General features: G+C 40.3%; 1 protein-coding gene across 1 annotated transcript; it reads left to right on the top strand.

Annotated features, from left to right (window-relative positions):
* The first annotated feature begins 552 nt into the window (after positions 1–552).
* On the top strand, positions 553–14,099 carry LOC113115471 (putative glycerol kinase 5). The gene is made up of 16 exons (XM_026283061.1): positions 553–1,134; positions 1,211–1,304; positions 2,334–2,409; positions 2,498–2,591; positions 4,007–4,138; positions 4,224–4,299; positions 5,446–5,507; positions 6,103–6,176; positions 6,271–6,331; positions 6,430–6,556; positions 9,947–10,051; positions 10,193–10,287; positions 10,417–10,520; positions 12,158–12,217; positions 12,303–12,436; positions 12,595–14,099. Exons 1-16 carry the CDS (start codon positions 1,006–1,008, stop codon positions 12,759–12,761), a joined length of 1,590 nt encoding a protein of 529 aa, XP_026138846.1. The 5' UTR covers positions 553–1,005; the 3' UTR covers positions 12,762–14,099.
* Positions 14,100–14,285: the final 186 nt, after the last annotated feature.

Below are 14,285 nucleotides of genomic sequence, written 5' to 3'. Positions count from 1 at the left end.
TATTTATACCATAAATCTAAAGTTTTTAGGTTTTTTTTTTTTCATTTTTAACAAAATGTATGTATACTATGTATAACAATACCTTGGTATTAAATTACAAAAACTTAGTTACCACTTCTGACGGACGACAACGGTTGAGGGAGTGATTTGGAGAAACAAAGTCCAGTAAACGTTAAAACTCTTTGCACTACAAACCAGTGTGTTTATAATTAACATAATACATAAAAATAATATTGTAGACACCGATTTGCAATATCAAGCAGCAAAATTAGCTGTTTTGTACAGCTAAAAAAAAGCTGGAAGTGGTTGAGAGGGCCAGCACACCCATATAAATTTACAAATGGCCGTGCCAGCTATTATGGGAAAAATAAGATTGAAAGAAAATCATCCAAATATGAATATTTCACCTAGTAAGAACCCTGGAATGTGAAAAGGGTCAATTTCCGAAAAGCTCCATTATTTAGCAGCGAATCCTCATGACGTCAGCAGGGCTGAAACTGCTGCTCTGTCTCTTTAAGAACTCTCCACACCTATCGACTGATGTGTGACGTGCGATGACCGCCTATATTTTGGTGCCCCACTACTGAGATTGACCCATCCACTTCAAGTTCTCTGTAACTTTTATCTCTCACTGTAGAAAATAAGCGACTCTTTTTTTTTTTCTTTTTTTTTTGGCTGAAATCGCAACAGTAAACGTTAGATGTTTCGTTTGCCGATTTAAAATCGCGAGATCACTTGCGCGATTGAGTTTAGGGCACACATACCTATGCTTTCGGTTATCATCTGTCCATTCAGAACAATGATGTGAACACACTGAATCGGCCTTTTAACGGATTAAAACTCTGCCAGTGGTATGGCATTCACGTCTACGGAGGAAACTCCGAGGTCTACGGAGCAAAGTTGAAAAGGGTCATTTGACTGAAGTGTGGATCCTCCCTGTCATGCTCACACACAGCTATGGTAACTAAAGTATCCCAGCGACTTTCTGAGTGAACGCATCGTGCAATGGGGACTCAGAGAAACGGCTTCAGCAAACGTGAGACTTTCATTCTCTCTGTTGATGTGGGAACAACCTCCATCAGGTGCCATGTGTACGATAAGAGCGCCAGTATCAGGGGGTCCTGCTCCGCGAAGGTAAGTGACTGACCTGTCAGGATTGTGCCAGTGCCTTCCTTGTGTGAGAGATCTGATAGCAGCTTCCTTGTTACAGGTGTCCTTACTTTATCCTCAGCCTGGATGGGTCGAGATTGAACCTGATGATCTGTGGAAGGGCTTTGTGACTGTAGTCAAAGGAGCAGTTCAAGGTCAGACATACAACGCCCCCCAAAACTTTTTGGACACTTAAATTACTTTTCAGAAATTTTGTCACTGCATCAGATGTCAAAACATCAAACATAGTGGCATGCTTGCAAACAAATTATCTTTAACAAATATTGCACTTTAAATAGCAAACTGCAATCAGTCTCTCTGTGTTTGTGGGGATAAATTGTATTATAATTACATTTAGACACCATTTAATTACATTTTTAAATAAATAAAAAAAGATGAATCGAGCCCAACACATTTACTTCTTCTGCATGTGCAGTTTTAACAGGTTTATTATATAAAGTATCATTAATTATACATGTGTATTACTTTTTGAGAAAACAGGAAGTGCAACTAATACACAGCAGATAGTGTTATTGCACATATGTTTATGTGTAATATGGACACTGTATAATTTTACAGTTCAAACATCAAGTATACTAGACTTTAAAAGTCACACAAAAATTGTTATATTATGAAAATATTAATATAATATAATTTTAAATATATAATATAATATGATATCAATTAAATACAGTAGCATTACTTTCACATGCTGCCTTTTACGAATATAATTTTATGTTTATCAATCAACTAACAAGCAAACAAACTAAAAATACATATATATAAAAAAATAAGGCTGTATGGAAAGAGAATCTAAAACATGAATCCAGCATATGTTTGATAAGAGAAGGTGGTAATGTACTTTTCAGGGCTACTGTAAATCGTGTTGATGTGCAGTCTGATATATTAGTGGGACATCATCTTGACTGAAATGCTAAGAAGCACTACAAATAAAGATGTGAAAACTCATTAAACTGACATAATCTTTTTAGACATCATTGTTGTATTTACTGTAAGAGGTTCCAGGGGTGCATATCAGTTTAGATGGAAGGGCCTTTAAATATCGTCTCAGACAAAGGGAGGCTTCGGAGTCAAAAAGATTGAGAACTTCTGTGATGAATGTAGGTCCATGATTTTAAAGGTTAGAGGAGTGATAAGACTCCTCTTCTCTCTCTTTGGTTTAGACGCTGGCTTACAGATGTGCCAGATGGAAAGTCTCGGGATCTCAACCCAGAGGGCAACGTTCATGACGTGGGACAGGTCTGTATACACTGAATCCTGTGATTGTTCCGCAGAAAACTGAGTGAACTGACTAATGTAGGATGAATTGTTTTGTTATCATCCCCAGAAACACGGGGAAACCGTTTCATAATTTCATCACCTGGCAGGACTTGAGGGCGGCCGAGTTGGTGAGATCGTGGAACAGGTCCTGCACTATGAAGGTGAGGCTGCTGTGCATGATGTCCTCTCCTCAGACACATTTCTCTCTCCTTGTGATGAACACTTTTGTATTAGAGAGTGTTTTATGTCTAGACGTGACCCATGCAGAAATACTAGAGAATGTCAGAATCTCAGTGGACAATTACTGGAACAGATCAGTCAACATAATCCACATGACCACTATCTTGGCTTGACATTCACTATTCATACATTATTGCATTATTATTACTGTTCAAAAGTTTTAATAATACAAAATATTTAAATTTCTAATAAATGCATTAAAAACCTTGAAAAGATTTAATTGTTTCAACACAAAATATTACTATTCTGAACATTGATGATGATATTAAGAAGTGTTTCTTAAGGACCATTAGCATGATATTAGAATGATTTCTGAAGTATTGTAATTATATATATATATATATATATATATAATATATATATATATATATATATATATATACCAAAAGTTTTTTTTATTTGTAGTAATATTTTACAGTACAAACTGTGTATTGTTTAGACCGTGACATTTTGTAGAGTTTATCGTTCATTGTGTACATCAGTGAATGAGTGTTTCATTCCAAGTCCTGTGAGCTAAATGAGCAACACAGCTGTGAAACAAGAACCTCTCTGACTGCTCGGACACGGATCGACTAAATATCTGTGCAAGGTGCTGACAGGGAATGTGGATGGGAATTTTTGGCCTGTGGGTATCTTTGTGACACATGCTAAAAGTGCGCAGGTCTGAGTCAGCAGAATTCCTCCATTAGAAGCAGATTTGAGTTATGTGTTTGAAACCCAGTGTGGTCAGGAAATGGTTGTTTGGCTTGTACCATTTACACTAATTGGTTTTTGTCCCATCATTGCAGAGATACAGATTGTCTATCAGTTTGTACAAGACATTTTTGATTGTGTGAGAAATGACAAGCCATGGTATTTCAGAGCAAACATCCCTGTGTATGCAGTCACAAGTAGAACTGGTTATTTGAGGAACATTTTTTTGAGTATGTTATCATTAAGGGCAGAGGTCGAGACTGAAGGTTGGGGTCTGCTTTTCTATTTTTCTTCAAGTTCCTCTTAGGGTTTTTAGTTTTTGGTTCCTCCCAAGGTTTCAGTCAACGATTGAGTTTTGGTTCCTTGCCACTGTCACCTTTGGCTTGCTTAATTGGGGACAGTTTCTGGCATTATTGTTCGGCTTGATGGCACAGACACTATTGGAAGAGAGCTGAACTGGATGATCATCAGTGAATTGACTTTAATAAAAAAACAGAATGTTTGTTATTTTCCTCTTACATTACTTAAAAACTATTTTCCTGTTTGAGACTAAAGCTTGACTTGACTTAAATACATTTTCAGCAGGTTTAAATTTTTCGGTAAACTTTGAAGCACATTTCTTTTCATGTATGTTTTATGGCAGACCGTACACGGCGTGATGAAGACGCTGCACTTCCTCACCAGACAGAAGCGGTTCCTTGCCGCCAGCCTGGTAGTTTTTTCCACCCAGCATGTGTCTCTGCGTCTTGTCTGGGCCTTGAACAATATCCCTCAGGTAAACCAGGAGTAGTTACGATATGACATTCAGCATTTGTCTTCTCTAGGGCTGGTATATTTAACCTAACCTTCTCTCTCCTCAGTTGCGGCAGGCGGTCGAAAACGGCTCCTGTTATTTTGGGACCATAGACACCTGGCTGCTGTACAAACTGACTAAAGGTGGGTATTTCACTATGAAATAGAAATGTTGTCCTGATGTATAGAAGTTATTTGAATTTCTGAGTGCATAATGTTCTCAAAGATTCCTTTGAGGGGTTGCTGTAATTTAACCAGTTAGATCTGTAGGCTCTTCAGAGTGATCAGCTCAATGGAAGCGTGCGACAGATCAGATGTCTTACATCACTGACTGACACTATTCTTAGAAAGCAATTTCCCCTCAACACTTGACAAAAGAGTAATGAATGTAACACACCAGTGTAATGAGTAGATAATCATAAGCAGTCATATATACAGTGATGATTTTACAGTACTTATCATATCATTGATATGGGTGGCCAGGAGCCAGTGAGAGAGTGTATTAGGGATGCATCGATCCGATACTCCGGATCGTTATCGGCTCCGATACTGGCATTTTCTGCTGATCAGGTATCGGTCAGAATAGACCGATCCAAACCGATATTGTGCGTGCACTATTCTGTGTTATTGTTGAGCCCCACGAAAGGTACAAAAACATTATAAAGCACCAAAACGTTTTGTTCTAAAGCGGTTCTATCTGATGTACAGATTAATATTGAAGTCATTAAATTGAATTTCACAAACTCTTCTCTCCGCTGCGGCTGTCTGTCATCCTCCATTCAGCAATCAAACGGTGTGTTGCGTTCAGTTACTACAGTCAGAACGTAGAAACTCTCTTCAATAGCGCCCAGTAATTGAGGTTTAAAACTGTTTAAAGAAATGGCCCAATAAACTAATGCACAGATTTAATACACTACGTACAAATATATCTTCCCTTTGTACTAGTGATGCCCATTTCACAAACGAAGTTTGATTTAACCGGTTCTTCTTAGTGAACCGGTTGAACCAGTTCCACAACTCGGACTAAATAGTTTTAAACGTCTCGTGTCTCCAGTAAGCGTTCATCCACGAATTATTTAAGTTATTTACTTTTTTAATGTGGCCAACACTCCCTCTTAGTCTAAATAAACCAATATCCCGGAGTAATCCATTTACTCAAACAGTACACTGACTGAACTGCTGTGAAGACAGAACTGAAGATAAACTCGAGCCGAAAAATTCCTTGTTGAGCTTGGCATGGCATAACTTTTTTTAATGTGTGGTGTTTTATTGTTTATTTGTTTATTGCAGGCCTGGTTCATGCAACTGATTACTCTAATGCCAGTGCAACAGCAATATTTGATTCCTATCAGGTCAGTTACAACTGTTTAGTTACTATATTTGTATAATTGCTGTTATCTGATCATTACCTTTGGATTGTGGACTTCAGTACAAACACGTGTGCATTGAGAGATTAGACATTTAAAAACAGAGTTAGAGAGTTCACCCCAAAAATGAAGGTTATCATTTATGCACCTTCATGTTGTCTGTTGTCCCAAACCTGTATGACTTTCTTTCTAACGTGGAACACAAAAGGAGAAAATTTGCTATTCTTGAATATACAATTGCTTCGTTTGAAGACCAGGCCAAAACTATTCCACTTTGCCATAGCACATAACGATTTAAATTCAATCTAAATGTTTCTCAAAATGAATGCACGTGTCTGGATTTCTGGTGCACAGTATTCTAAACGGTATGGGTCAACAGTAAGTGGGTTTAAAAAAATCTTTTTTATTGTTCTATCATTTTTTGGGGGTGAATGATCTTTTTAAGTCTTATCGTGTGTGTGTGTGTGTGTGTGTTGTTCTGTCTTTTGACCATGCAGTGTATTAGAATGTGCTTCTGTAAGTAGTGCTTGTTCTGTCTGTTCTCATAGTGTGTGTGTGTGTGTGTGTGTGTGATCATCAGATGTGCTGGAGTGGATTTATTTGCTCACTTCTCTCTATACCTCTATCCATCCTCCCCAGGGTACAGAACACCAGGTACTCATGCACCCTGAATTAATCTGATATTTCAAGAATTCTGTCTAGTCCACTTTTGACTAAACAATCAATGCTCTTTTTTTCTCATATTTAGTCATAAATTTGGCACATGTGATCCATCCATATTCGGGGTGCCCATCCCAATCATGTCTGTTGTGAGTATAAATGCTGTCATGCAGTTTTAATAATATGTGTGTGTGTTTGATTTTGTCTTTTTGGTGCCACAACCCTACCTTTCGTGTCTTTTTCACAGATGGCGGACCAACAAGCAGCCATGTTTGGAGAATGCTGTTTTGACATTGGTGATGTGAAAATTACTATGGGCACAGGGACTTTCATGGACATCAATACAGGAAACAAACCACACACGTCTGTAGCCGGTATGACATTACAGTGCTGATCTTATCTTACCAATCAAGTTTTTCAGAGTAAACTGGAATGAAAGACATGATAAACCATGATAAACCACTCAAACGAATAATTCTAAGCAAACTAAACAGCATTTCTCTTGCTGTTATATGTATAACAGAGAATCTGGAAGCAATGCATCATGGTTTCCACGAAACATTAAGCAACACAACTGGTTTTAGCATTGATAATACAAATGTTTTTTAGCAGCAAATCAGCACATTAGAAGGATTTCTGAATGATCATGTAGTAATGATGCTGAATCATTTTGAAATATATTAAAATAGAAAACACTTATTTTAAATTGTCTTAATGTTTCACAATATTACTGTTTTTACTATATTTTTGATCAAATAAATGCAGCCTCAGTGAACATAAGAGACTTCTCTCATAAACATTAAAAATCACGTTACAACCTCAAACGTGTCGGTTACGTACGTAACCCTCGTTCCCTGATGGAGGGAACGGAGACGTTATGTCGAACAACATATGGGGTCTCACTTGGGAGGCCAATCATCTCTTGAGTTTAAGAGAAAACGCCAATGAAAATTGGCTAGTGGATTTAACATACCTGATAGAGCTGAAGATCTTTGCCCGAACCCGACGGGACCCGTCGGGACCCGACGGGTTCGGTCGTGTTCGGGCTTAATTTCTATCATCTTACGCGGGCTCGGGCCGGGCTCGGGCTTGCGCTCCGGTTTGCGAGGTAAACGAGCGGTCATGTGATGTGTTTAGATTAGCGCGAGAAAGATGCGAAAATGAATGCACATTTGAATAATGTCGGGCTGTAAACAGGTTCGGGCTTTAAAAAAGCTGTCAATCAAAATGTACTTGTCGGGCTCGGGCCGAAACCTGTCGGGCTCGGGTCCTGTCGGGCCTAACTTTTAAGGCCGATTACAGCTCTAATACCTGAGTCTAAATAAAACGGCACAACCTGAACACTGTCACAACCCTGTGGCGCTGCAATTGTCGACATGCCCTGGCGTGCCACAAAAGCTATGCTTAAGGTCGTTACCTTCCCAAAGCCCCAGCGCAAATTCACTGACCTTGGTACCGCTGCTGGAGAAGGCCACGCTGCTCTTCCGCCCACACAAAGTTAGTGGAAGGGATTTCAACCTTCGGAGAAAGATTGCTTCAAATCTTCCCTATTTGTTCATACAGCTTGGCAAGACGATGGGGAAGCGAGCCTTAGGAAAAGGTCGCTACGGAGACCACATCCTACCCGTAGGGAGGTGACATGTGGAGATACTGATATGGACTGGCCCGGGGGGCAGTACTACATATGGAATGGGTCTCTGAGGTGGGTCCTACCTTAGAGTAGGGATGGAACAGCTGCCAGAAGAGACTGACAGAGCGGGTCTGTCAAGGGAAGACACGGGTTTGCCAAGAGGGAAACCTTACCGTGGAAGAATACACATATGGGATTACCTGTAGGGAATCAAGCCATGTGAACACCTAGCCCACTACAGGGGCTTTCTGCGTCAGCATCTTGAATGGGAGCTTGTGCAGGGCCCGATTCAAGACTCGCAGATCCAGGATAGGCTGAAGACCACCGCTTTTCTTGGGTACGATGAAGTAAGGGCTGTAAAACCCCGTCCTCATCTCGACTGGAGGGACCGGCTCGATTGCATCCTTCGCCAACAGGACAGCAATCTCCTCGCACAAGACAGAGGCGTCCTGGACTGCCACCAAAGTCTCGAGGATGCTATTGAATGTGGGAGGTCACCGGACAAACTGAATCGCGTAACCGAGTCAGACCTCAGGCTGAGGCGCTGCCCGCGATGGAATGGTCGCCACAAGAAGATCACATTGGGGCAAGATGTGCTGGATGGCCTCAGTCTGCTTTTGCACCGCCGAGAACTGCTGGGCAAAGTCCTTGACCGTGTCGCCGAACAGGCCTGCCTGGGAGAAGGGAGCATCGAGAAAGCGGGCTTTGTCATCTCGGCCAGGGTCAGCCAGAGATGGCGCTCCTGGACCACCAGCGTAGACATCGCCTTCCCGAGGGACCGCACCGTGACCTTCGTCGCCCATAAGGCAAAGTCAGTCGCCGTGCGCAGTTCCTGCATCAACCTCGGGTCGATACCACCCTCGTGCATTGATTTCAGCACCTTTGCTTGGTGTACCTGCAGGATAGCCATGGCATGCAGGGCAGAGGCAGCTTGGCCCGCAGCGCTGTAAGCCTTGGCAGCCAGAGCGGCCGACAGCTTACAGGCCTTGAATGGGAGACGTGGAAGATTCCTCCAAGTGGCGGCATTTTGTGGGCACAGGTGCACCGCAACCGCTCTCTCCACCTGGGGAATGTCCACGTACCCCCTGGCTGCCCCGCCATCGAGGATGGTGAGGATGGAAGAGGGAGACAAGCGGTTTCTGGCCGTGAAAGGGGCCGTCCACGACTTTGTCACCTCTTCATGCACCTCCGGAAAGAAAGGAACTGGGGCAGAATGAGGTTGTGAGCCGCGCTCCGCACCGAGAAACCAATCATCCAGCAGCAAGTGCTCGGGGCTGGCCGGTGTAGTCACCTCCAGCCCGATACTCACGGCTGCCCGGGCAAACATGGCCGACAACTCCAAGTCAGATTCAGCAGCAGCCCAGTGGGGCGTGGCCCGGTGGAGAAGCTCCCACTGTAACCCTCAGATCTCTCAGAGCGCCAGCCGGCGGTCCCCTGCTCGAGCCAGAGAAACCGGGACGGGTGGCGACAGAGGGGTCTGCTGCACTCTCCTTGAGGAGTGAGAGACGCGATCGCAGCGCTGCCATGTTCATACGCCCACAATAGATGCATGAATCATCCACGAGCGCAGCCTCAGTGTGTTAGACGCCCAGACACTGCAGACAACGCTTGTGACCGTCAAACCGAAGACAGGAAATGTCCGCATTCAGAAGGACACGGACGAAACGGCATCTTGAAAAAGACGCGAATCGTCTGTGATTTGCTCTTTTTGAAACTGCACTTTTAGCCGAAGCGCCCAGGGGAATCGCTCACAGGGACACCGCTGTACTGCGCCGTCACACCGACCAGGAACGGCTCTCCAACACACAGATAAAGGCTTTGTAGAGACTGGATACATCAACTACTCGGTTCCGAAGCAAAAATCGAATGAGTGGATGCACTTGTCGCCCTATTTATACCCGTTGGCATGGGGAGTGGCTCAGGTATGTTAAATCCATTAGCCAATTTTCATTGGCATTTTCTCTTAAACTCAGAGATGATTGGCCTCCCAAGTGAGACCACATATGTCGTTCGACATAACTCGTAGTGACCGACAGATAGGGAACCTTTGAACAGTCATGTACATCACTTTAGGTTAGGGTACAATTTGTTGGTCTCTCTTTATATCTCTTTATTTCATCTGTTTTCTGGTTAGGCCTTTATCCTCTGGTGGGCTGGAAGATCGGTGCTGATGTTGTGTATCTGGCTGAAGGTAATGCCGCTGGAACAGGTGCTGCCATTAAATGGGCCCAGGATCTTGGTAAGGACGAGGACTAATGTGCATTTACAAGGTTACACATATCTGAACTTGAATATATATTTTTCACTACATAAAAACATAAAACATTCCAGATCGTAGATGCATTATTGTAGTGTCATTTCTTTGGTGCCTGTCTTACAGAGCTCTTTTCTGATGTGATGGAGACTGAGGCCATAGCCACTAGTGTGGAAGACTCAGACGGCGTGTATTTTGTGCCTTCTTTCAGCGGCTTGCAGGTGTGTGTGTTTGTGTGTATTCTTGATACTGTTTTTAAGTCGCTGTTATCTCAAGGATTTGTTGTAAATATGAGAGGTTTTTAAATGGTGTCATGTCATTTCAAGATGTTCTCTCTTTATGTGGTGCAGGCCCCTCTGAATGATCCTAAAGCTTGTGCCTCCTTCATGGGCTTAAAACCATCCACAACCAAGAGACATCTAGTCCGAGCTATTCTGGAGTCTATAGTGTTCAGGTGAGCTTGAAAGATCTGACTGTATCAACATAAGATCTCTCCTCAGTCAAAGAATGTGATCTGTTAAAGCTGTAAAACGTCAGAAGGGACTGTTTGTGTCAGAATGAAAAATTAACCAGGGCTTCGGGAAAAATGGGCAAATATCAGCCCCTAATAAAAGAAAAAGATTGTTAATTTGTGACATTAGTACACTGTGCAACCAAATTAATCAATCAGTTCTCATATAGACGGTTTCAACGACAACAACATAAACAAACGTTACTGCACATGCTCGCTTTTGTGGACCTAACTTAACTTCCAGTAGACTTCCAAATAGAATCAATAAAAACAGCCAAGTCCCTCTAGAGTAGAGTTTTTTTGATAACAAACAAAATATGTTTGCTGCGTAAATCAGGTGGACTTAATGAAAATGCAAATTAATTATTTCCGAGCAGGAGATGCATAAAGCGCGAGAAATAGAGGTTTCCACATTAACAGCTGTAAACAAAGCAGAACTATGCTCACAAACGCTGCGTTAGAAGGCATATAACATGCAAGTCTTCCTTTGTAAATAGCAATATAAAAACACCCGTGCCTCGTTTTGATATTTAAACAGATAAATGTAAGGGATTATTATTATTATTAAACGTGCAGTACATAACGTTACTCGTGTTTATTCAACGAAGCCTTTTTGAAAATCGATCAGTTTTAAAATCGTGGTGAGTCTCCAAAAATGAATAAATGTATGGGAACACATCCTCTCAGCACATCCACCTGAGCCCAACTTCAGTCTACTCATCACCTTGCCTTTAACTGCGTTTGTAGATGGCACCGCAGCCAGACCGATATACACAACAGAGACCGGAAGTTAACTTAGGGCCAGGCGCGTGCGCCCGATGAAACCGTCTATACATAGTGCTGGATTGCTTCAAATCATCTGTTTTTGTTCTTGTTCTGATAAAATGCAAGATAACATTAATAAATGATTAATACTGGTGGAAATGAAAATATTTGAGCATCAGAACATTATAGGACAATGGAAATAGATTTTGTCAACTGTATGTGTTTTTCGAGGCATATCCAATCCTATTTGTTGAATTTAGCTTAGTATTTAACACTTAAGATTTATTGATAAACTAAAAATTAATTCTCTGCAATTAATGCACCACTATTGCTAAACCATCACAACAGGTTATTTTTTTTATTTTTTTTTAATGGCAGGCAGTGGTCACACTATGCAATTTATAGAAAAGTTTATCCCCAGAAAACCTTCAAATTCTTAGGCCACTTCTAACTAAATTTGAGATTGGACCATGTATACATACACACACACACGTGGAATTTTTTCTGTTCCTTTATGTATGTCATAATGAGATGCATGATACATAGGTTATTCTCATATATTTTTTATATTGATCGATTTTTGGATTGTTCTCTCGCTTAGATTAAGTTATTATATAAAGATTAACTTTAATAAAATGTTATCTCCAGCAAATCTCAAAATGAATATCCATTTTCATGCTGTACGTTTTAATGTTGTCAAAAATATATTAAACTTACCAACCCCATCTCATGAGAAAATACAAGTTTTTTTTTATTTTTATTTAAACAAGTTAGCAGTTTAATATGATTGTGTATGTTCTGATTCTGATTTTCAGGAACAAGCAGCTCTTTGAAGTCATGCTCAGAGAAACCCGTATTCCTATCACTAAAATCAGGTGAGGGTCTCGCTCTGTTAGTTTGTCATATTACATAGCTTGATCCTGCCTGTCTGAACATTTGCATATTGCTACACATTTACAGGGCAGATGGAGGTGTTTGCACCAATAATTTCATCATGCAACTCACAGCTGATCTGTTGGGACGTAAGATAGAACGTCCAAGCCACTTTGACATGTCCTGCCTTGGAGCTGCTTTTGTTGCAGGACTAGGAACAGGTGAGGAACAAGACACATTAAAATGCAAAAAGTAAACCATTCCTTATCTAGGCTTTATTCGTCTTAACTCTATAAAGTCTGTTGTATCATAATTGGTACACAAATTTCAGATGTCAGAATAAAGGGTTAATCTTTTTTTCTTCTAAATTGTCCTGTAGGCTACTGGAGGAGCCAAGAAGAGCTGAAGAAGCTTTTGACCACTGACCAACATTTCCTTCCCCGGAGGAGTAAAGCAGACTGGGACAAGGGCAGTCCGTACAGAAGTGTACTGCAGGGCTGGGAGAGGGCTCTTCAGCGCTCTATGCACTGGTACAGCCAGCCCTGATTTCCCAGAATACAAGCTGATTCTGTAAACTCCTTGTTCATGCGAACAGGTTTAGGGCGGTTCTCTCTCACACCGAGAAAACACTTGAAATGTATGATTTCCAATCTGGATTTGGAAACTCGCTTATCAACTTAGTTACAGTTTTGCCAAATCACGAGGGATTTTACAGATTTACATCTTGTTGGTGTAAATCCAAGTCACCTAGCTGTGAATCCAGTGGAATTATGATGATGAGGTGACAGGCTGCAGCACAATTCTTAATTCAGACTAAGACCGATGTATTGTTATGATTTTGCCAATCAATACTTTATTCATTAGACACTAAAAACCAATAAGTGCCACTATCCAACTACTGTTTTTTATATATATATATATATATATATATATATATATATATATATATGAAAAAATTAATTTAACTTGCTACGTGCCTTAATGAGGTGCTTTTGTACAAGAGGTCATCAGTGAGGTACCTCAGTTACTCATCTCCCAAAAGATGATATCTCACCCGAAAAGAGTATTGTAATTATGTGTAATTTGTGTTGTTTACATAGATGGGAGTTAAGAAAAAATTACTGCTCTTTTTATTTTTTTCATCATACACTGTTAACACACACTGTGCATTCATTGCATGTATGGTAATTTATACAAGCATTTATTAATGCTGTTGAAATTTTCATGTAATTTTAGTTGATATTTTTGTATTGCATATATATAGACTTGGCATTGTTTTGTTTTTGTTTTTTTTTAAATCCACTGTATTTCATAATACATAGAGAATGCTGCACACATGGGAAACTTGATACCCTGAAGTACTATATTTTCTAAAGGATTTTTTATCATTATTTTTTTTTTTTTGCTTTATGAATCCAACATGCTACTTGTTTGTATGCTAAACATTAGCAGGGTCACAGTTTGCCACATCATACTATCAACAGTGGCTAATAATAGCATACATTCAACTGTAGTAAAAAATGAGTAACTGTGAAATGGTATAATATCCTAGGCTTTTATCAGGATCTTAATGAGTGAATGGAGAGAATATTTGTAAAGATAAATGTATTAATAGGTTGTCCAAGAACTCTTAACATTGTGCCATGTTTCATTGTCAGTATGTAAAATTAGTTGATTTTGATAAATATTCAGGTTCAAATTGTATGGATTGTCATGCAAATAAAGCAATGGTTTTCATTGTGGGGTCAATGACCTAATAAACATTGTAAAATGCATGGGTCTAAAAAATTAAAGCAATGTTTTAATGAAAGTGCTGGGACTCCCTATGTCTTATAACTGAGTTTGCCGAACAATGTTATAAAATAATAAAGCCTTTCAATAAAAGGCTGAACCGAATAAGGAATCGTTAATTATATGGGTCAAGGATTGTAGGAAGAAATTATAGCAGATTTATTTATAATAACTTTAAAATTATAATCTCGGGGCATGTATTGTGTGTGTGTGGTGGTGTGTGTTTGGCTTTATCGTGTGTTAAATTTATTATATAATCGAATTTATTTATAGTCCGTG

The sequence above is a fragment of the Carassius auratus genome, chromosome 2, assembly GCF_003368295.1.
Source record: "Carassius auratus strain Wakin chromosome 2, ASM336829v1, whole genome shotgun sequence".
Lineage (NCBI taxonomy): Eukaryota > Metazoa > Chordata > Actinopteri > Cypriniformes > Cyprinidae > Carassius > Carassius auratus.
Note: the sequence above shows the minus strand (reverse complement) of the source record. Positions and strands in the feature narration are given on the sequence as shown.

Bases quoted from the DNA above. Each gene is read 5' to 3' on its own strand.
- LOC113115471 (XM_026283061.1), top strand. From the start codon at position 1,006: ATGGGGACTCAGAGAAACGGCTTCAGCAAACGTGAGACTTTCATTCTC. The intron at 4,300-5,445 runs GTGGGTATTTCA...TGTTTATTGCAG, and splicing joins GCTGTACAAACTGACTAAAG to GCCTGGTTCATGCAACTGAT. The intron at 6,177-6,270 runs GTACTCATGCAC...TCTCATATTTAG, and splicing joins CCCAGGGTACAGAACACCAG to TCATAAATTTGGCACATGTG.